We start from the raw sequence: 23,427 nt of genomic DNA on the forward strand, positions 1-23,427 counted from the left end.
CTTGACATCTTCATGACATTCATTTTACTAGTTCACATTCCTTAGTTTTGTGAACACGTCATTACGTACTCTCATACTGTTTTTACCTTACGAGGCGAACTGGTCATGTTGCTAGTATAGCTCTGGTGACATGTTATATCTGCTGTCTTGTTTTCGTCGGTTCCGGCTTCTACGTCGCGGGTATCCACTTACAGATTTCGCAGACTGAGGTGACCGACGTCAACTCATCACAGACATGCGGGCAGCCCGCGACGCAGCAGCTAGGTTCGAACAGAGAAATGACGCAGGATCTTGCAGATTTGTCGCGGCCCCAATCGGGGGCCGGCGATGCGTCATCGGCCATCAGAGCGCCTCATCACAACAGTCGCAACAGCGGAAACGGGATCAACCGACGAAGGAGCAACGGGGACGACGGTGGCAGCAGCAGTAGTCTTCAACCACTAACAGCTGAGACGGACGAAGTAAGTGGCTCGCACTCAACATTCCGTACGCTACTTGTGCAACAACGACATCAGTTCTCCACAGCGACATCTACAACGATCAGTTCCACTTCCACTAGGCGTACGTCATCCCGATCGATAACTATGATGACAATGGCTATAGAGGGTAGTGACGGCGGTGGCCATAGTACAGTGCCCGTAGCTGCAGTAATGCAAATGCCAGTACTTGAAGTAGGTGCAGCCACACGTGTTATTGGGCAACAAAGTGATCATGGATGCGTGGTCATCCCTAACCCCGTTGTGAGTACTGCTAATACCCCTTCTACCACTAGTGCCGTGGCTAACACAACCAGTCCATCTTTCAATGGCAATCTACCCAGCCCAAGCCTGATCGCCAGCCCGCACAAGCGTGCATTATGGCGGCGGGCGACTCGCGAGGGCTATGCGATGCGTCGCGCAGTACTTAAACGAATGTGCGCCATTGAACAGGCGCCTTCACCTAACGAGGACCAGTCACCAACGTTGAGGCAGCTGCAGCAGACGACCCAGCTTCTATCGGGAGCCGGAGGAGGTCAGCCTCTTCCACAAGACGTACGGCAACAGGCGACACCGAACAATCAAGGAATTACAACGCGCGTGACCTCATCAGAAGATACTTACGTCAAAGGAGATCTACCTCGGGAGAAGGCCGTTACTCAACCGACATTAAAGGCTGTGCCGTTTGAGACGGGACAGATCATTATAGCTGACCCGGACAACGTTGAGGTGATGGTCGCCTCCGCCATGAAGCAGATCAAGTTAGCGGTCACCGAGTATCTGGTAAGTACTATAAGCCCAAGTTGTGAAACCATGGCCCGATACCGATAATAACTTTAGATAGGGATACCGATACTAAGGTCAGACAGGGAATAGCAAAAATTCAGCTGTGGAAAAAGTTCAGAATGGTAAAATCTAGCCCCCGTGATGATGTAGCGGTACCGTGTTTGGCTGCTGAATTTAGATAGATCCGAGTTGGTTCGTATTCGGAATCGAACGTGGGTGCACTTAGGTTTTGTGCCGGCGATCGGCCGTCTACTAGTATGTGAAATGCCTATACATATCCTTCCAGATTTGTTTAATAATCATTCAAAGGATACCGTCTTTTGTAAGGGACAATTTTCATGTATTCAGCTTTTCAGTGTATTGTGTACTTTATATTAAATGCCCACCGGGTCGTGATCGCTTTCACGGTCAACGAATTGATCTTTGGTGTTTGCTATCCCTAAAAATTATCGTGTACTTAAGAGTAATCAGAATGTTCCTGGGCCTATAGGTTGCCTGACGTGCGCTATCGGACGCGATGCAAAGGGCATAAGGGACAGCCTCGGAAGCCATCGAATTTGGTCCAAATACCATTTTCGCCCAATATTATTGTTTCTCCAAGAAAGTACTGTAAAAAACGACCTATCCCTGTTGAAGGCGCTTCCACTAAGCAAAGGCTCTTCGAGTTCCGTTAGGCTTCTGGAATTCAGCTGACATGGGCCAGAAAGTCCGAGAGGCTTAGGCCAACCAGTAGCAGAATTATTCATTCTAACGTGCGTTGTATGAGAATACATGAGCGCTGTATAAGTTAAGCTTAGTAGCTCATGTATATTAAGCATGCTAGCCAGCAAGCAAGCACCGACTCTCGCAAGCTTATTACCACAAAAATTGAAGATATAATTATAACTTTGTTTCGAAGTAATGTCTCAAAAATGAGTTCGCTGCGTATGACAATGATGAGTTGCTATTAACAAATGCATAAATGGCTCACTTATATCAGCAAATTTTACGCTGGCCAATGAACCATTGGTGTAGTCGAACGTGTGCCATTTTTTAAAAAAAACATTTGAGGAACTAAATATTAATTATATTGATATTTTAGAGGGACACACATATGGAGTTAACCTCAAGAGTCGAGGCGCTGGAAAACGAACTCGAACGGAAGGATAGTATCATCAGCGAGCTTCAAGACGAGCTTGTGTACAAAGTAAGAAAAGCTACAGGAAAACATCGATAGAGTAATATTTTTTCAATGGATCTTTAGAATGTTGTACTTCATCTATCTTCTTTCTCTAATTAACACTATCTATGCTACGCAATATATTATACAAATTTCAGTATCGTCTTGCCTTGAGGTTGGATTTTAGCTACTCGCTAAACAATAACAACCAATGTGCTACTGAGAAATTACGTTCTTGCAGCTGGTACCTCTTCCATGTTGAACAGGACATCTTATACCACGCACGTCTTGCACAGAAGTGTTGCTTTGACGACATGGCAAGATTAATCTAATAAAAATATATCCGATAAATATTACACATTTTCTGATTATGTTACGTACCATGTGATACATGGGATATTCTTTCTAGGCAATAGAAATTGTGCGAGTAGAGGATAGAAAAATGTATATATATATATATATATATAGGTAAAATTGGCTTACCTTCTAATGAAAAACTTTCAGCAATATTATCATTATATCCATGAGTAAGTCTTCGATGATCTTCGACGATGAATTGTCTCCTTCGGAGAGTATTGACCGAAGTAACTGTCCAAGTTTCCAGAGGGATATACCGCTAACTAAAGCATTTTATATAGTTGTCATATTGTTGTATCATATCATGTAGTTGTCATATGTTAACAATAGGTTTTGTTTAGAATTAATCAAAGCCACCGCCTAGCGCAAATATTCAATCTATTTTTATCTATCTAATTAACTATATAACTATATATTAAGAATATCCAACGGTAATTGAAAAGAAATAGTACGCTAAATAATCCAATCTATAATATAGTACAAAGGGAGATAATTATGAGAGCGATTTCAATATATGCAAACGCTATATAACAAATTTAATGTTAGTGATATGCATTATTATCATTCGACTTAAGCGTTGCAATTGTTTCACCCCACGCCCGCGCCCCCCCAGCATACGCCTACCCCGGCCTGCGGGGCCAAACTCAAATTGATTCCGAGTAAATGAAATAAAGGATTCGTTCGTGATGCTTCACTAGATTCTCTGTTAAAATGTTCGTGTCACTGCATTCGTTTTGCATTTACACTTTCACCAATGAATAATAGGAAAGGGAGCTTCGTCAGCAGCAGTTTAATACAAGCTTTATAGGCGACTTGTGCTCATTAAGCGACTCATCATTCGACTCCGAGGCGGAAGATGGTGCACTTTTACTTGCTGCGACGGTAAGTTGATTGTTTTACAAGTTGTTGTAGGGGACATTCGTTTGACCATCACTAACCGAAATGTCGTCGAGTCCTAGGTAAACGCGCTGTATATAGCTAGCTGAGATTTAGCTCATGCGCGAACTAGGTTGTCTCGTTGTCAAGCCTTAACCTAACGTAGATAGATAAATTAGGAGAAATAAATTAACGTTGAGAGTTAACCGGAATCAGCTTGCTCCCCCTTTAATAGCTGCAGGTTTACGACGCACCCCAGTGCAGAGCAGATTGTTCTTTACTCCGTTTTGTCAGCGATGAAAGTAATCTTATTTTGGGTTCAATATTCAAAACATTAGCTCAGATCTACCTTCACTGTACTTGTCGTAGAGTTAGTAAATTTGAATTAGCCGCTACGCAAGTTACATCCATCATTGATTTTGGCAGACAAGCAATCCATTCCAAAACACTATTAACAACTCTGATCATCGCTTGATTAACCATTTAAGTACATGCAGACTCTGTAGTCCATAGGTCTGATGAACGGTTGAAGAGTTAACTTACAGCTGGTTATGCCTCATTGTTACACATAGTTTCGCATGAATTGTCAATAAACGACGTCCAGCGGCGCGCCCCTTCAGCACCAGGGGGGCCGGCCACTGAACCTCTCAATTTCTCACTGTACTAGTCACCTCTACTATCGCTACCATTTTAAGCTACAAATGATCAAGTAAATCACAAATCGGCTTCGTCCGCCTTGAGCGACGCTTGACGCGACCACACCATTTGCCTGCATTCAAATTTGTTAAGTCTAGCCTTTGTATCCTATGTACATATACCGCCATATCTGTTCCCCTTTGGAGAATCGCTGCCATCCTCTTCTCCCGCCATTTCCTGCTAGCTGGCCTCTGCTTAACTGGTTCATTCCACCAGCCCAAATCGGAGTCACCTGCCACCGACGCACCTGAGATTGGCCCGAATGGCCTCATCAGCAGCAACCATCACTGCTGCGAGCAACATCAGCAGTGCAGCGAACACTACTACGGTACCACCACTGCTGGATTAGGGCACGTTGACACCATCACCTCTGTTTCGGCGGAGCACCTCGCGCAACAGCTCTCGGAAACCTACACGTGCCTGCAAATCCCAAGCACCGCCTCTGAAGGCTTCGATCTTTCGTCGCGGAACTCGTGGCCGAAGCTAGGCGGCCAGGGGTCTTCGCCTGCGTTCGACGAAGATACAGCCGGCATGGATGGTGCTTGTTGTGGTGAGCTGAGCGCGTCATGGCACGATCACCTAGATGCGACCCAGGACCCGCTTGCTCTAGGGGCCGGCACCAGCATGGACCCAGGGCAGCCTTCCCACGTCGGCATGGTATGTTCACGATAACCACTGCAATTTACCAGAAATGCTAATTCAGCAAGCAGAGTATCGATTTCTTGCTGTTTTTTTCCCTAAATCTTCTTCTTGATCTTCCTCGTAGTTTTCGATTTACATTTCGGATTTCAAAGTTGTGATGCCCCCGATAATATGATGTGTCGCTTAAACTGTTTGCTTACCTTATTTCTTATGATCTTGTTATCTCTCGTGTCGCCATTATAATGCGGCATGTTATGCGAGGGGACTTGAGTTTTCTCATATCTTTACTCTTGTCCTCATTTCGTCTTGCACTTTTTGTCGTCACAGTCATGTTTTACGTATCTTACGTCCCCTTACCGCCATGCAAACAGAATGAAAATGATACCTTCTTGTTAGCTGAAGCCGGTTGAACTTTGGCATTCGATTACTTTGATAAACTTCCAACCCCATCCGACCCGATCCTTTGTGAATGTTTGTCTTTTGCTGGATCGTGCTTGCACTATTAAACCCGAGATGATTTTCAGCTTCTAGTGGGATATTTGGGTTAGCTCGCTATTGAAATAATTTGATATGTACAGAAAGGTATAATGCCACCCCTTCGAATGCAAGATAAAGCGCTATAAATTGTTGTCCCAGCGCCAAGATCTGTGACAGGAGGGTCACTGTCACAGATCTTGGCGCTGTGCCCAGTTCTACTTTCTAGCATCTGTCCATAAGAACCTTCTTAGGCAGTTGTAACGACTAGATAACATAGCTGTCAATGTACTTCTGTTCCTTTAACGCCGATTCGCTCGCTATACGCTGCATTTCCATATGTCACTTGTGTATTATACACTCACTCAGTCGTTTGCTTGTATTATCTATCGCTGCTACAGCAAGTAGAGTAACTGGCGGCTTTTATCACACCAACGAACCCATCCTGGTTGAAAACGGATGACAAAACTCATATGTGACTACATAACGGCAGCCACAGCGTAATCGCCATCTAGCGCTTAAGCTTTGGCCTTTGTCAAACAATCTCTCGCGGGGGGTTTGAGCGTCATGATGCAAATGGTTTTTATCCCGGTTTCCTATATTGTTTTTTCTTTGCCTGTTGCGCTATGTCTATATATTTAGTTGTCATTTTCTTACTCGACGCGTCTCCCTCATGTTTGCAATCCTCGCATCCAGTGTCAACCGGCTCCCAGGGAAGTTTTCACCGAATTCTATGCGGCCCTAGGGCAAATCTGTGTCAATCAATTTGCTTTTTTTTAGGTGACGAGAAAAATCCTTACTCCTGCCACTAGACAACAATACTGGATAACAATGCAACACGCCTCAATCAACATGTGTTGCTATTCCTCAGAGACGAAAGAAATATTGCCTATCTGTACATACTGTTTTCAATAATATGTCGAAACACTTCTGTGCAAATAGGTACCCTGTCTTCTACCGAGGGAACAATGGGCCATAGTAAGGACTCTTTCGTGTCAAAAAAACGATCTCGGTTTATTGCTATTTAGAAGAGCACTGGAAAGAGTGGTCGCAAATGCTTGTGAAGTCCCACACGGTACAACATGACTTTTTTTAATTTTTTTGTTCGACTTCTTTTTTTTAACCAACATAACTTTCTTATGGCTATACGGTACATAGCCTGCCAGCTGCCCCGGCTCATCTTCAGCCTTTCCGATTCTCTGGGTTACAGGCGACTGGTGTAAAGCAGGAGGCAACTACTCGTGTATGAATACTAATAGATTGCTTCATCATGATGCCTCATAAACGTGCACAGCAGGAATTGAATAGAAAAATTTGCTTGCATTTACGCTAGTCAACATCGTTCTGAAGAACAGGAATACGGCAAAAATACGGGAGAGTTGATGACGTCTGTTTTACGTTGGTGTAAATTGACGACAGGTGGTAGCCTCTAAAATCGGGCCGGACGACCTCTGGAAGCTCGAGTTTCCGCAAAGTTTCGATATTTCATCGAAGACGCCGAGTTTTGATCGTGGCAGTCGAATATCAGTGAATAACTCGACTCACGACGTCGGCCAAGCGGAACGTGGCCAGATCGCTGATGAAAAAGACAATAAAGACACGACAACAGTGATAAGGGGCCAACAAAGGGACACGCGTTACAGACCGAGTAATGTAAGCGCGTCCAGTATTCAGCTGCCCGTATCCGTTCGAAAGCAGGTGCGAGTGAAATACGACAACTAAATTAGGTATTTAGAGATTTTACTCACATCTTGTACGTTACTTTTGTCCAGCATCATTGATGGTATTAAGGTTTTTATGAGAAAAAGGTCCAAATATCAATTATCGCAGGTATCTTCGAAGCAAGTAAGAGCTTACGGTTGGAAAAACGTATTTATACAGTGTTTATTAAATTCTCACTATAACAAATAATTAATGGCAATTTGCGAAAGAAATCACCGTTGGTAGGCAATAAATGTGTTTTTATGTATAAAACTGGAGATTGATCTTTTTGGAAAACTTCTTCCTATATGGATATCCGCCAGAATTCTGTACTTACTGAATTTATCCAAGAACAATATGGAAACCGTTTTTCCGGATGCGTGCTTGATTAAAGCGTTTATTCTAGATTTTAGACACACGTTGATTTTAGCCATTCTCAAGAAGTAGTTATCTAGAAAAAAAAATATATATATACATACATTTATACAAACAATACGGCAAACAGAAACAAAAGAAAAATTGTTTTCTATTAAAATAATGAGGAAGTTTGCGAAAAACTTCCTATATCTAAAAAACGTATAAAACATATAGAAAAAACGTCTGTATCCATAAAACTGATAGCTGTCCCGGCTCGTTTATTTTAGTATAGAACTTGTATGAAGGTATTAATTTTACACCTTGGGCGATACTAGGGTATATATTTTTTACTCACCAATTATATAGACAAGCCAATATTTAACTGCCATTTGAAAACTACTGTTTGCATGAACATTGAATACATATGAGGAGGGCCGATAACACTTACCATAATATCTCAGATAGAAATTCGACTAACAACTGCTTGAATTTACCGATACTAAAGTAGTTTGTTGTTATATAAACGTTTATTAATATGTGATGAATGTGCGTACCCAATCATTTTCTCCTAATCGATCCCACATGTTTTCCTTACCTATCGCTTGAGACGAATTTTGGCCTTTGAGGACATTTAACTTCGACCTTCAAACAATTCTGTTCCGATATCCAAGGTAGTTGTTTTTTCAAATAAGCCTTTGTCCTTCTTCTTCCCTTTTGTTTGCCTTCTCTTTTTTTCAAGCGAGGGTGGCCGTAAAATTGTCTTTGATCCCCTATCAGGTGTCTGAGATCAGGTAAATATTGGCTTTATATTGACGCTACTGCTGAGCACCTTGTACTGTGCAAAGGTCACAATGTATTGGCAATTCGCTGACAAGCAAGACAAAAAAGCGGAGCGGGATCTGGTTACGCGTCTTCCTTACCTCGACGGACCAGAACTCACCGCGACCCACCTTAATAACGCTTCGTTTTCGCCCGTTACTGGGCTTGACTTCCCGCGTTTCCACGGGTGAACATTTCACAATAGCGCCTTTTTGTCCTTACTCAGGCGCTTTTGTTTCTATTGATCCTGCATCTGTCTGCATTGGAACGTCGCAAGGAAGGGAGAAACGAATAGTACATAGAAGCCATTGCGGCAAATTGTTGTTGCTCGCTACTATTCTATGAATACCAGATCTGTGCCGTGGCGCCATACAAATGCAAATGGACGGACGCTGAGTTCATGGCCCCTTGTTCTTTCTTGACTAAATATACAACGCATAGGGATTTTTTCCTGGTGACGTGAACTATAAAGGCACGTTTCTTGCTAACTTAGTGACCAAGAGCTTTTGGTTTAGTCGAGGTGGTCGTATCGTATAAATACGGTACGATACACAGATATGCCTTCAAAGCATAAGAAAACCCTTCGAAGAAGCGTTCCTGGCTTCCGACCAGATCGTCCGAGTGGGTTCTGAATAGACGCGTACGGAACGGATATGTGTGAGTGAACGTTCAATTGTTGCATGAAATGGATGAAACCAGAGCTAGGTGATTATTTCTAGTAAAATATGGTTCTATCATTTCTACATTCCTATTCAGTTCACACTGAGTCGAGATGGAAACGTGCAACAATCCAGTGATGACTGGGAAGTAAAGATGCTCGTTGAACAGTTCGACGCGAAAATGAAGAAACGATCCCTGGAGGGTAAGATAATGAATGTATCCTGTTTTTTAAGTGTAAATCATAATGACAGGTTTACATAGCACGTGAAGAATATAGAACAAGAATATAATACTCTAACATGTCTAGTATGGTGGCGTGTTCCTGTGGATTTATTTTATTTAATTATCACATTTAATAATCGTGTAAGGCTATCCCTATTAAGTATGGAATTTAAAGATCGCATTTTTAATAACTTAGAATTCATATCTTGAAACGAGTACTCTTTATTTATGCATCGTTTTCGAAACACGTATGGGTCTCTCGCTGATCTAATAGCATTGATAGGATTCTCCTGTCTTAGAAGTAACTTGATGGTACTTTCAGTGTTGAAAATCATTAACTTCAGACTGAATGCCAGCGGCCTGATACAGTTGATCGGCGCGATTCTGTCGAGCTTTCGACGCGAGCTCATATTCCGCTAAAACCTAATTTCCCTTTTCCATTAGGTCGAAGACATTCGTCGTGTGATATTCAGTCGTGGGATCGTTTAATCCTCCAGGCCGAGACGAGTTCGAATGCCGGGGCGATCCGAGATATCGCAGCCGGAAACAGCCAACAGTCTACCGATATTGCCCGAAGAAGATATGGGCAAGTGACCATATCTTATATAGTTTCTATATACCGCACTATAAAAAGATACAATAATAGCAGAAGCGAAAAATTACGTAAAATACAGTGTTCCAGGAAATTTCTCAGCTGCCAAAATTTTCGAAGACTCATTTCTGTAGCTTAATCCTTCTGGAACGAGTGCCTCTGTTCCTGTCATTCTTACACAAGCTTTAACTGCATTCAGATCTGCTCGCTCCAAACAGTGCCGACACACACGTTATATCATCAAAACGAACATAATCCAAATTAAATAAAACTATATCTATCTATCTCCGGTGACGTGCATGCGACTTCACCAACACAGTATTAGTAACGTTTTGTCTTTGTTTGTAAGTACATCGAGTCCGACGGTGAATAGAAGTATCTCCGTATCAACTGGACCTATATGATGCCAGTTTTTATACTAGAATCGACTTGGACTCAAAAGATGGATATCGGCATAGCTTTCAAGTTTCTTTTTGTCCTGGTGAGCATAAACTAAACATGAACAAAGGTCACAAAATCAAAACCTTTCAGGCGGAGCTCGCGCATGTTTCTTTCGCGAGTAGCGGGAGTCTGTACGGAGCTGGGAACGTCGCGACGAGCCGAAATCCGGCGGGCGTCTCTCGCCAGATTTGCATCCGTCGATGTGCCCTCGTTAACGGAAAAGTAATAACTAAGCATTGTACCTAAGTTTGGCGAGTGCTTTTCCATTTCGGAAATCTCTAAACAGCTATTTACCCTACATTTATTTTTACTAAGTACAGCAAGTTATTGCGTTTATTTAAGTCACAAGTAATATTCGTTTCCAAAAGCAGCTCCTAAGGTAAACTGTATATATACATATATATATTCCCTGTAAATTTCACCTAATTGTCACGACTAACAGATTTCAGTATTAACATTGGTTTTTTTGACTATACAGTCAGAAACCCCCAAGTGATGAACACTGTCTGTCATCGTGGACCAACTCCTCTTCTGTTCGCGTAGACTCCTTGGATCCTCCTTTACCCCGCTCCGAGGTAAACGTGACCAGTCCACCTCGTCAGCCGGTCCTTAATCTGGGCCTAACCCCGTCCACAAACGCAGCTCGCGAAAGCGCTTCCCGAACCATTCCCCCGCCGCTGAACTCCCAACAGCAACAACCGTCACATCAATTTTTGACCGGGGCGAGTCACGACGCTCTCGTCGCCACCTTTCGTCGCAGGTAAATTTACTGGATTAAGTGCGATATGACCGAAGAGAACGATCTAGGCAAGCGACCACGTTCCAGGTCTCTTTCCTAGTGTGACAAACGGGCCTTCCTTATTGGGCTTAAAAACAATACGGTACTGATGAATAAACTCATCTACAGTGATTCCCTGAAATATTTTTATTCTTGATTTTAATTAAAACCAAACTTTTTTGTGTTATAAAAATGACGTAGATCATTTGGTGAACTTATGTATAAAACAAGACGTGATACGATAACGGTTGAGGTGCGTCGTTTGGTAAACACAAACTGCTTCAAATGAATAAAGAACTCATGTATTTTCTCAATTCCTAGACAGCTATAATTTTTTAATTTTTATTTTCGACTTCCATCAGAAAAGTTTTGCAACATCTATCTTGGCAGGAATCATAATGATTCCTGCCAAGATAGATGCACCTCGAACAAAATTGTTGGTGGCCAACGGCATGGCTCTGTCTGGCCAGAAACGTTCTGAAAGTTTGTGGCAAGCCTGACACGGTCGAGCATTTACTATGCATTATTACGTACGAAAGATACTCAAGTAGTCAAGTCAAAAACTCCTAAATAAGAGATCTACAAATGCAAATTCGATCGTTGTGCCATTGAAGAGGCTGGTACTCTACGAAGCGGCCACGCATTGCTATGGCACCTAAGCTGTGTCGTATGGTGCGAGCAGCAAACGCGTCTATACTAGCACACATAAAGCAGAACTAGCCCCTAAGGCTTTACGTCTCCAATAATGGATAGATTCAGAATCATTAAACTGGCCCTCAGCCGAAGTACAGTGAGACGATATTTTGCTCCTTAACTTCAACGCCTGATAAAGCATATTCATTGTCAATCCAATCTCATTGAGATTTCCATCATTTCTTTTTACCTATGATAAGAGTATGCCTGCACAACTAATATTATAATAAATTAATTCTCTATCCTAATTAATAATGTATATAACACGTTTCACATTATCGTATGTAATTGCTTCCACTGTATTTAGATGAAGACATTTAGCCAAGATTAGATCGAGCGTCGACCAAGCACTTTCTAGGCTAATCTATTCCGTTTCAGAACGTACGCGCAGTCCCGTTTTAACTCAATGGTTGTGGGGGAGACAGCAACAGTGGACACCTCCAGCCCTACAGAACCGATGCTCGCCTCGAGCCGATCACGTCCGCCCCAATGGAAAAGGTTGGAATTGTCGTAATGCTAACTAGTAAATTCGTAAACTAGTAAAAAAAACTTGAAGGTCTCGAAAATACCCGCTAAGGATTCTCATCAATTTACGTTTTTCTCGTTGTGAATTTTTCTGTGTTCTATTTTCCTTGAGTAAACGCGGTGGTTCAAAGACACAACACGATTCAAGCAGCTCTTTAACGTTAGTTAATTGTCTATCCAAATGTCCTCCATAGAGTAACCACCCAGAAAATATTGGATGGAATATGTGGAGCCTATACACAATGATACGACTGGGTCTTGTAGGGTTTAGCGAATTGTTTTCCGTACAAAATAACATCACCAAATGCTTTTGTGTTTCAAGCACTATCTAGTTTATTGTTGCTCGGCAAGCGTATGTGTGTGTATATAATTTGAAAGAGATTAGTTTTCATATAGGTTTACCATATCCAAAAAACAGGGAACAACCTAAAGCCCAGGAAACGTGCATCTTTCTCTCACTAACGCACTGAACAGGACGTTAATATAAAATAGGACAAATTTCACTTCGCAAAATGCCATTTGGTCAGCATATGGCGAAAGAATGGCTTGCAACACTCGAAAATTAAAATATGTTGGAGAATTCCAATTCTAATGTGTAGGATAATGTTATTCGGAAACGTTTTTGTCATTTTCCGCCATTTTGGATTTCCTCGAATTACTAGTGTGTTTGAAAATAAGTGTGATTGAAGTATCTATTTTCCACTATAGCCGAAGTATTAATTATAGTCTGTCCTTCAATTCATAAGGCATACACGTTCAGACCTTGTGTACGTGACCAGCAGCTAATAATTAAGAAAGCAGGTCTGCACTAGAACTTTTTCTCAATGGTCTGCTGCCTACTCTGTCACACCTTGTTACCTTTGGCATGAAATCATTTTAAAGCCTTTACCTCTATAATTCTTAATTTTGCTAAAACTTTTAACTAAGCCTATTGCACATCAATATCTAGGCAACTTTGCATATATATGCATAGTTTTTAATTATAAATCGTCTATGCCTATTTAATTGCAGTCTATTTATACTAATCTAGCTAGCATATCGTAGCGTAAAATTAATATCTTCCGTGGAAATTTTAACTTCGGTCACGCACTGGCAAATCGTAGCACCTGGCTGTGGGTCAGATGACTTGAAACCAAATTTTTTCCAAAAAAAAAATTGGTTCCGAAAAATTTTGCCAAACCCTTGTTTATCGGCGTCACCGTTTCTGCAAATTGGTTTGGATGCTGCATTAGCTCATTAGTAATGATCGCGTATTTCTAGTCGAGAACAAGCAGCTCTTGCCGTTTTTCTTTTTACAGTCTCGATGAAGAAGCTAAACACAAAAGCCAAAGCTCCGCGGCCTTGTCAGATACAGATTTTTGGCTGGAAAACGCGCGTGATTCTGTCGATTCTCGAGATAAGCTGCCCCAGAGCGAATCAGCCAATGATTTGCCACCCTGGTCGCCTATCCCACATCCGCCCGCTCAAGCTATTGGCTTACCAACCATTAGAGAAGGTTCGTCCTATGGTACCCTTTATGTAGTAGCATAAACTTATATTTGTTGGGCCATACAGTTGGCTTTTTTTCGCCTTACCGCAGAGTAGAAACGGTTTATGTTGTAAAACCATCGTTCTATTCTTCTATTCTAGAAAATAACATGATTTTGCCCGGCGCTTTTTAACTTATCCGTCCCCAGGTTCGCGTCTCATTGACCAGAAATCAGAAATGTCAGACGAAGAGGACAACGATTCTTCCTCGACTAGGACTACGGTTTATATTGACATCGACTCCGCATCTCCTGGTATATACCGATATCTATTGCCTACACGCGCTTTTCCTATTTAAATTAGTTTAGCTTAATTTATTTTTCAAATTTAGGTAGAATTGGTGTCACGTTTAAAAGTCAGGATGTATATATATATATATATTATAATAATAGGTTATTACGTTAGTATAGAAGTAATGACGTTTTTCGTCGTTGCTTTTTCTTCGTTTATCGCTAAACGAATAGATTAATTTTTCGTTAGAAATTTGCAGATCTGATGTTGAGAAATGCTGATCCGCCAATGAGAGATCTGGAAAATGTAATAGGTACAAAAGGACCCACCATCGCAGGACTGCTCTAACGATATTCGCCATGCACGTCTTGGCATTGTCGTAGGGAACGATAACGTCGATTTGTTTACCGGACCGTTTTTGTCAGATAGCCTCGTTCAATTGACGCAATCAGGTTAAGCAGCAGAGCATTGTCAGTCACCTTACCCTTTTTCAAACCATTTTCCTACTCTATGTTGGAGCCTTATGCAGGACTTTTCCGATCCGCTATCGAACGAAAATTACGTTTTCTTTAAACGAAAATTCAAATTAACGTTTTGGCAAATTTCCCAGAGTTGTTCATTCTTTTTTGTGCTTCGTATCTGTGTGGAGATGCCAATTTTCGTCACCTATAACAATTCTGTGTAAAACCTGTCGCTGTGGCCGATGTTTGACGCTGAGTGAAATTTTAATTAGCAATAAGAATCCGTACTTCTCTGTGCTATTTATTCGGTTGATGAGGCAGTCAGCCTTTTAAGTTTTCAATAACTCTGACGGATTCATGATACCTGTCGACAGCGCCTTGAGGTGATCTTATCTACTTCGGATAACCGACCGAAACGAAATACATCGCTCGGTTTCGAAATGATATTATTGGACTGTGCAAAACACCTTTGAGTAGTCTGTTTAGGCACCGAGTTCGTAGGCGGTATAGGTATCATGGGCTGTTTTGGCAATCGTTTAAGCTTGGCAAAAAGCGAGGTATACGATAACGCACATCCTTCGCCAAGAGCATCTAGTTTTAGAATCTGATTTTGATATTAAATTTTATTCTTACGCAATAGTTAGAATTGCAACTCATTTACTGAATAAAAAGGGAGCACTTTTTAATGGTATATACAAATAAGGAAATAGCGGAAGCGTAAAAAGGAAACATATGTTCTAGGATATAACGCCGTTTCCTATTTACCAACCCAATATTATACAGACGCCCAATAAAATTTCTACTGCGTTCAAGAATCGTGTATACATATCATGGGAACATCAAATGTATGATGGTATTGTTTGTACGATACTCATTGCAATAATCAAGTGCTCTATTTAATTCGGAATTGTCAGTTAAATTTTCGCTAACGAAGAAGTGTTAACTCATTTATTCGTGGGTGCTACTCGTCAAGGTCTAAAAACTTCTGTCATCATAATGTTCAAAAGCCCAAGATGCATGCGCTACGTCTATATGACAGTGATAAACGGAGCTTTCAGGCAATACAATACAGACAGCGTCATTTAGACTCCGTAACGTTACCTTCATTCCTCTGATTTAGACAAAGCTCCGGAAAGCGCGATTTCATTGTTGCTTGCTCGCGACAGTAATGGCGGTGACGACTCCCCTGACGCGATTGCGGCTGAACGGGGGTCGGTGTCGATAACCGTTGAAACGACGACGCCAACAACGACAGCTTACCCCGCGCTCGTACCGCTTGCGGCACCCGGATCACAGGACGCCGAGCGACCATATCCAGCAGAAAAAAGCCATGAGAGCGGTTCAGGACTTCCAGGCGACGGGTCCTCGCGAATCTAACATGCGATAACGTCGGGCCATTTTCTCAGAGTCTGCGCCATTCAGCTCGTCTGTCAAACGTCGACAGTCTTTCTGATAGAAGTGATACTAATTATATGCGACGATAGCGATTACAATGAGAACCATTATCAATGTCGTAGCAATGATAGCAACGCTAGGAACGGTGCTGGTGTCCATTACGTCGTCAGAAAATGAAATAAGTCTACTCATATACGGAAACTCAATCGTTTCCACCATCTTGAATTTCGGTCCTAAATACCGATTGCTTGCACTGTTTGCCGAACGAATATATAAGAGCTATGAAAAATAACAAGGATGCGAACGTGGCCAGCCTGATGAGGAGTACACGGAAAATCCTGACGACAAAAGCGTAATGTGAAAATAGCCTTGAAATGAGTTAGCATTGACCGTTACCGTTACTATAACATTATGATCGTTACTATAATTATTGATAATTATCGCCTGCCGGTATAATGAATAGATGAGATTAGGAGCGACTATATGTTTCCCATAACCTTTTATGATCGATGCAACGATTTAACGTAATAGCAATTTAGGTATGCCTTTCTCATATGTGGTCTACATATACTCATAGAAAGGAACCTCAAACAATTACATTAGGTGCAACCTAACCAACAACTCCAGCAATTAGCAGCCGTGAAATAGAGCGGACCAGTTCATATTGTAATAAAAATCGCAATGCCTTTCTGTGTCCCGGCGTAATGCCGCGGGATTGATCCGAGATCTTCCTTTTCTTGAAATCGTTTCAAGCTGTTTGATATAACCAAGAAACTGATAATACGCATGTATAGAGAGGCAATCGTTCGCTGGTAAGCAAATTGATGACGAACAGGTGGCTTGCTCCCGCATCTGACCGCGTAAATGTTCATGATCGTCTATAACCATAGTTACAATAATATAGTCTTAATAATGCCACAATATGGAGGATTGATCAGAAAAAAAATGGAGGGAACGAAGGTTACTCATAACGAAAAGTACAGAAAGGGAGCAACAACAAAAAAGCAACGGCAGGATATTTTTATAGGGGCATCCTGTTAAACTATTGCCCCCGGCCTTTTCGAATGAAGTACAATAGCAACAAGAAAAGAAACGAAAAAAAAAACAATGAAAGGATGTCAAGCTTATGAAAGCAACCACTATGTCTGCACAATTGACGATTAATAATTGACGATTGCTTGAGACAACTAATGTTGTAATATTATTGCTTAGGAGACTGCGACACTTGGGTGGAATTAATGATCTGAAAGAACTAACTAACTTTAACCTAGTGATAGCAATAATTAGCTCTATAGATTTTTGCCATTTTCAATAAAGGCCTCTATATATGTGTTTGAGGGCCTAGGATATGCAGAGAACGTCACCGCTCATTTGCCGTACGCATTCTAAGATAGCGTCCTAGCCTACATAAGGGATTTATACCGCGAATAATTCATTCGCTGCAGCAAACGTCGATAACCCTAAACGAACTTTTTCTATCAGGGTGATCTGTTAGGGCCAATTTGTCGACTATAGACGGCATGGAAATTTGAGTTCTATGATTCTGGACGAAAATAGTCAGAGCAGCAAAGCAGCTGTAGAAGCAGTAAAATCTGCCATAGATCTGGGACTGCTTAATTACTACGAAAATCAGCGATGCTTGGTTATCAACAAAAATTTTACTCAAATAGAGTAGGTAATGTCTTCCATCAACTATATGTGACTAGTGCCTTTTTGGGAGGAACCGAGTATTAGGTACACAGTGTAACTGTGTTAATACTGTTATATAATAAGTAAGCAAATTACAATATGGTCGTCACAGGCCCCTTCAACTGGCGAAAGCAAATTTACTTCTGGGTAGGCGTATGACAATGTCTGCGAAGAAAACAGTTTTGCACACGGGTTAGAGCCGAAACGATGCTATACCCACGATCGTATGTGACGTTGATAAACACCTGACAATTTGTTCTACGTATATTTAATCGTCATCTTTTATCTTATCATGCTATTTATTTAGATTAATTCCGCTCTCTCGTAGTACAAGTTCTTTCATTGCCAAGCAGTAGCCTCCCCCAATATATAACACCTCTCCAAGCCCCTCGGTTTCTCTCTAATGCGTTTGAAACCTCCCGTTCTTCGTTCGAGGCTGCTGTACCCTGATCAATAGACATCGCGTTTCGGCGTATTTTCAACAATAAGCTGATCCCGGGCTAATCCAATTCACGTATACACTCATTTTAGTACTGGTGCGCTTATAATAGGAAACTAATTATAATACTATTGACAGTGGTAACCGCTAACATTGTGCATGATAGATAGCCGTTAATATTGGTGGATTATTTCGATCGATTCAACGATCGCGCGGCGTCGAGAAGTTCTTGTCATATTTGCCGCATCTTCCTGGTCCGAGGGCGTGGATTTCCTCGCACTTTACTAATCTGGTTAGACCTCTGCTTTAATTTAACCTAACAAGGTTGTATCGATTGTCCTTTAGCACAGCAAAATCTGCAGGTTTGTTTGACGTTTGCCTAGACTATCAGGCAACTATCATAGGTAAACGAACATTTTAGGATTCTAGCCAAGGCACAGTAATCTTATGCAGAATTAAAAAATGCTCAATGTTTCCCAGGGCAAGTCTTGTTAATCAGTTACGTTTGCCACATTAGTTTGAGGCAGTGTTTGAATAAAATGGCGGGCCTCTTGTCGATTAGTCATTCAAAACGGTTGTCGTGTTTGCTTATATGTACTACTGTCTTACTGATCCTGATGGAGCACGATCCGCGACACCAGAGTCCCCGTCTCACGGTACAAACAGACCTTAAGCCACCATTAATTAATCGCAATTATTATTACAGAATCGATCTACCTCATCAATACTCTATCAGTATATTTTTAACCTGTTGCGCGCGTCCAGCACATCCTCTTGTGACATCTGTTCGCAGTCAATTGCACACATTGCATAAAGCTTATCTATTCGTAATGGTAATGATCCATTCCAAAGTTAACGTCCCGCTAGTTTCAACGACGCTTTACTGGCTTAGAAGTTTGTTCTCGCTAGCCGATTTCCTGTTGTACGTCGTCATTAGTTTTGTTTTTGGGTATAATTAGACCACAAATCCCTCTGCGCTTTTGGAATAATGCTGCGTGTATAAATGCGCGGCAATCTGCACGAGTGCTGCTGTAGAACATTTTCTGAAAGATCTTTGCTGCCATTGTTTTTTTCTCTATTTTGCTGTCCCTTTTTCTTTTTCAGCCGCTTATCAATGTTTTGATTGCGGAAGATCTGAAAGTCTTCTTTGCCTTATTTTGCGAACAGAAGATGTGGTTGCCGTCTTGAACGCGGGGGACACCATGTAGACGAAGTCAGCTGCTGCTGGCGACGCGGCACGCCAGCCTTCAGCAGCCATTGCAATCAAATCTTCGTATTGTACAGTGGACCCGGTAACTCTCGGCTAGTACAACTCAGTGGATTTCGATAACCTCAAATGATAGATTCGCCGCATCCATTTGAAAGGCCTAACTTGGTTCCGATAATTCCTTTGTAAAAGGTGCCATATCTGTTACACACGAAAGTTAGGTTATCTTAAGCACAGCTTAACTGGCTCATAAACGGGCCACTGTCTTTAAAACGCTCCTATTCCAGATCGGATCGATGGGTCATATTTTACCTGTAAATGAAAATAGTTTCTTAGCGGGCTCCGTCGAAACAGAGAGGCATGTCCGCGACTTATTTTGCCAATGAGAATCATTTCAGTGGGATCAAAGATGGACAAAACAAATCGTTCTTTAAATCGAGTTTGCACGCCTGTGCACTAGGTAACGGTGTGATTAAAACTAACCAGAAATCCACAGCTGAACGCCTTGTAACCGTGTGTACTAACACTTGTAAATCAAAGCAATATTTTTACCAACTTAGCAAACAACTTAATCGTGTGTATAGAATTTCCAAACAATCACCAACCTCTTTGGATTTTCTGCGTTTGCTCCTTTGGCAAAATCGAACTCTTGTCTTGAAATGGATGCTGAAACCAGCAGTTTTCGACGTTTGATTCTGGAGGACAAACTGATTTGTGTTAAGCCATACCCACAAATCAGCTACATAACAGCTACTGTAGCTTTTAAAAACTCACACGGTAGATTCGCCGATCAAAATCCGATTTAGATAGTTCACATTATTATTATTATTATTATACATGATCTTAAGCATAAGAATCATTCTCTAAATTTCTTTTTGTCGGCGTATAAACTAAATTTGTTGTTAGTATTATAATTGTAACTAAGATGTTTTCCGCTGGATTTATTTTTATGCCTTTATTGTCCCCATCGGCAGAAAATGCCAATACCGAGTATTAGCAACGATACAATAGATATCAGCTGGAGCAATGGACCCGGTTAACAAGCCAGATAAAAAAAAGTAAACAGTATATAATAACAAGAATACGATAGGCAACTTGGTAGCTTTTACTATGATATAAACACAGAGTAAAGTCCAGAATAATGCTTATTCATCGTTCTGACACTAATAATAACGATGATCCAACTATAACATTATACAGTGGGATGAATATATATATGTTAGAGGAATATACATTGAGAGATACACATATGTAATGACAAGTATATATATAAAGCAAAAACTGTACAGAGCGTTTACCTTTAACCTTAATCCTAATAAATAAGTACATGCGTAAATATATATATATATATATATATATATATATATATATATATATAAATTCTCGTCTGACTTTGCGTATGCAGTAAACTACTATTAATCGTCTGAATAGTGTTACTATATATTATATAATTATTCACTCTCTAAGTATGTAGATAGCGACAGCGCGCCATGGTGTTTCTCCAAGACCGCATAACACTCATTTGAAAAGAAATATCTTGCGATTAAATTCTGTATATATATATACGAATACAATTACAATATAGTAATACTGAAGTATATCTGCGGCTATCTGAGGAATGTCAGTACTCAGAAATGAAATGAAGTAGATCACTTCGATAAAAAACAGCAGAAACATAACGTGAAAAGAGGCTAACTTGAAACTACATTATTGATCAGATGATCTTATTACTGAGTATTGTGTAACTAGCTACCGAAACGGGATAGAAGGCGATGGTTGTACCCACAGGATACGACAATGCAAAACTATCGTGAGGCGATGTCGTCGTACGCGTGACCAGTGATGGCAGGTCACCTGGTCCTAAATAGAAATCGCGAACATAGTTAGACATTAGCGTAATGTTTATAGATAGAGCACGATCATTGATAGATGAGGGAACGATGGAAATTTTTAATAACACAACATGCCGCATATATAGTGACATTGAGCATCGGACATCCCTTCTGACTGGCTGCATCTGCTCAAGGCGCATTCACGTTCATGAAAAGTAAACGTATGAAAACAACTAAAGAACAGTAAAACGACGAAGGGCTACAGTAGCTAAGAAAATTACGCGTAACTATAATTATATTTGGATGATTTTGATTAATTAGAAATAGTGATGACATGAAATAATGCAAGCACGATTGGATTATAAACACCATTACAACTCTATGATAATGGATACATAGATGACGAAGGAGATAACTACAAGATTACAATCATGACTGTTTGAAAACCACAGCTAAATTCAGTAACTTCGAAATAAAATGTACGATGATAACTCTGACAGTGCGGGCAATGCTTTCATTTTTCTAAACTAATTCTACGGTTCATAGTTAGAAATATCGACAAGTTATATAGGCACAGTTTTTTTTTTGGCTTATCTCGAGAACCGTGAAATTGTCGTAAAAATGAAATAACTTTAAGCCTACGGTATGTTAGTCAATCAGATTTATTCTAAGAGTTTTCGAGGTCTCGAAATCGGATGTTAGTCTCTAAGCAAGCTGATTTGTATCTTTTATACGATAATCCTCGTAAGAATTCCATTTGGATTTCTCTCATTTAGGTTGCCGAAATTTTGCTTCGTTTTTTAACCCAAACTTCGGATTCTCAGAGATAATACTAATAGGCTTTTGAATATGGTTCAGTTTTACGTAATTTTATTTGCAAAATTCAAAACCGTACTAAGTAAGATGGTTTGAAAATCTCTTCAATACAAGATCAAAGATAGTGCCATAATCTAGAAAGCACCTAAAATAAATCTAAGACAATCAGCGGGGCCTTTTGTGTTTAGTTTCATTATGATACACTCCACCTAATCTAGCTAGCGTCCGTTATGCACGTCCCCTGTTATCTGCTATTTCACTTATGCGGGAGAACTCGGTACTCATTGACATACGTTACCAACTTTGCTATCTCTGCCAGTCACTCCAACTTCGAGACTTTCAAGAAAACCAGGGCCAAAACCAAAGCTAGCTATAGTACAGTCAACTACTTATCGACACCCTATCGCCTATTTCGTAATAGCTATTCTGCTACCATTACGCTCCCTTCCACCTCTGCTCAGCCTCGCCAATTCATCCTACATGATGAGCTCCATTTAAAGTGGCTAAAACCAGCAGCTCGTCAAAAATGCCCAAAGATCAACCACCCTTTGTAGCTTAACTGAAGCTAGGGGATGCCAGAAGTCTGGAAGCTGGCAGAGAAGAACCTGTCCGTAATTTTTTTTGATGTCCAAAATTAGCCATATTGATGACGAGAAGATAGCTGCTCCCTCGATGGCAGCCAATGACGTCGACGTTATTTATTCCTGGCCAGCTCGTGGGAGAAACATTGGGCCGCGAACCGGCCCTAGATGCAACTGAGCGACATAACGAGACTCACCGACAAAGGACCACAAACGGCTGCGACGCTAACAACTAAAATTTATCAGTAGTGGCAATTTGGTTATCGTGTACATCTATAACAATCGACAATAACACCCGTCAAATGAAACAGTAAAATCAGTGGCAGTAGAAGATCGTATAGTACGATGGATAAGATTAAGAGGTAACGTCACGGACTATCCACCCATTCATCTTCGTATGACCTATTACTGCCAAATGACTGAAACCGCTTTTGCATAACGTCAGCCGTAAGAAACTAACGCTAAGGGTCTTACTGTTTCTTCTTACTAATGTACACATTTACTACATGCTGAAAGAGCACCGCATACTCTAGCTTAACTAACAAATTAATAAGGACGGTAATAGAAAAAGCACCATGCTAAGTTTGCATAAAGAAAAGCTACGTTGATTGCCGCGCTGATACAAATTTGAGAATTCAAATTTGGAACCAGAGCTAGATTTCACTTATAAACGAGATTTTTGCTAATGATAACTTACGACGTAACTGCATTTAAACAATGTAACTATAGTTACAGTCCTTGCTTGTAATGTGTACAAATTCATTCAAAAAGCAACGAGGTAGCGAAATATTGGTACCGAGTCGTGCTGAAGTTCCGGTAGGTATGCTTTGGACAATTTGTAACAATATGTGTGAGCAACTTTGAATCGTGCAAGACTATGATCTTACAATAGGCAAAAATGCGGCCTTTATTTTACCGATGGTTGAAAAAGCAAACTAAGTTCTATGAAATTAAATAGCCGATCGGCATATATTCAGATGGCCAGCCACACGCAC

At 40.9% G+C, this 23,427-nt stretch overlaps 1 protein-coding gene across 3 annotated transcripts in view; it reads left to right on the forward strand.

Moving 5' to 3' along the window:
* Positions 1–21,532, forward strand: part of LOC111246593 (uncharacterized) — a 159,822-nt gene extending 138,290 nt beyond the window's left edge. For 2 of the 3 annotated variants that reach the window (XM_086984521.1, XM_086984522.1), the window contains 14 exons: positions 195–1,259; positions 2,344–2,448; positions 3,544–3,660; positions 4,567–5,007; positions 6,677–6,709; positions 6,886–7,164; positions 9,100–9,205; positions 9,670–9,811; positions 10,349–10,480; positions 10,737–11,018; positions 12,108–12,227; positions 13,553–13,749; positions 13,931–14,035; positions 15,594–21,532. In XM_086984521.1, the coding sequence (XP_086840647.1) occupies positions 195–1,259; positions 2,344–2,448; positions 3,544–3,660; positions 4,567–5,007; positions 6,677–6,709; positions 6,886–7,164; positions 9,100–9,205; positions 9,670–9,811; positions 10,349–10,480; positions 10,737–11,018; positions 12,108–12,227; positions 13,553–13,749; positions 13,931–14,035; positions 15,594–15,850 (3,381 nt within the window). In that variant the 3' untranslated portion in view covers positions 15,851–21,532. The remainder of the gene's footprint in view (positions 1–194; positions 1,260–2,343; positions 2,449–3,543; positions 3,661–4,566; positions 5,008–6,676; positions 6,710–6,885; positions 7,165–9,099; positions 9,206–9,669; positions 9,812–10,348; positions 10,481–10,736; positions 11,019–12,107; positions 12,228–13,552; positions 13,750–13,930; positions 14,036–15,593) is intronic. The other variant, XM_022796440.2, reaches the window with a different exon arrangement.
* Positions 21,533–23,427: the final 1,895 nt, after the last annotated feature.

This window comes from Varroa destructor, unplaced genomic scaffold (genome assembly GCF_002443255.2).
Source record: "Varroa destructor unplaced genomic scaffold, Vdes_3.0 BEIS01000003.1, whole genome shotgun sequence".
NCBI lineage: Eukaryota > Metazoa > Arthropoda > Arachnida > Mesostigmata > Varroidae > Varroa > Varroa destructor.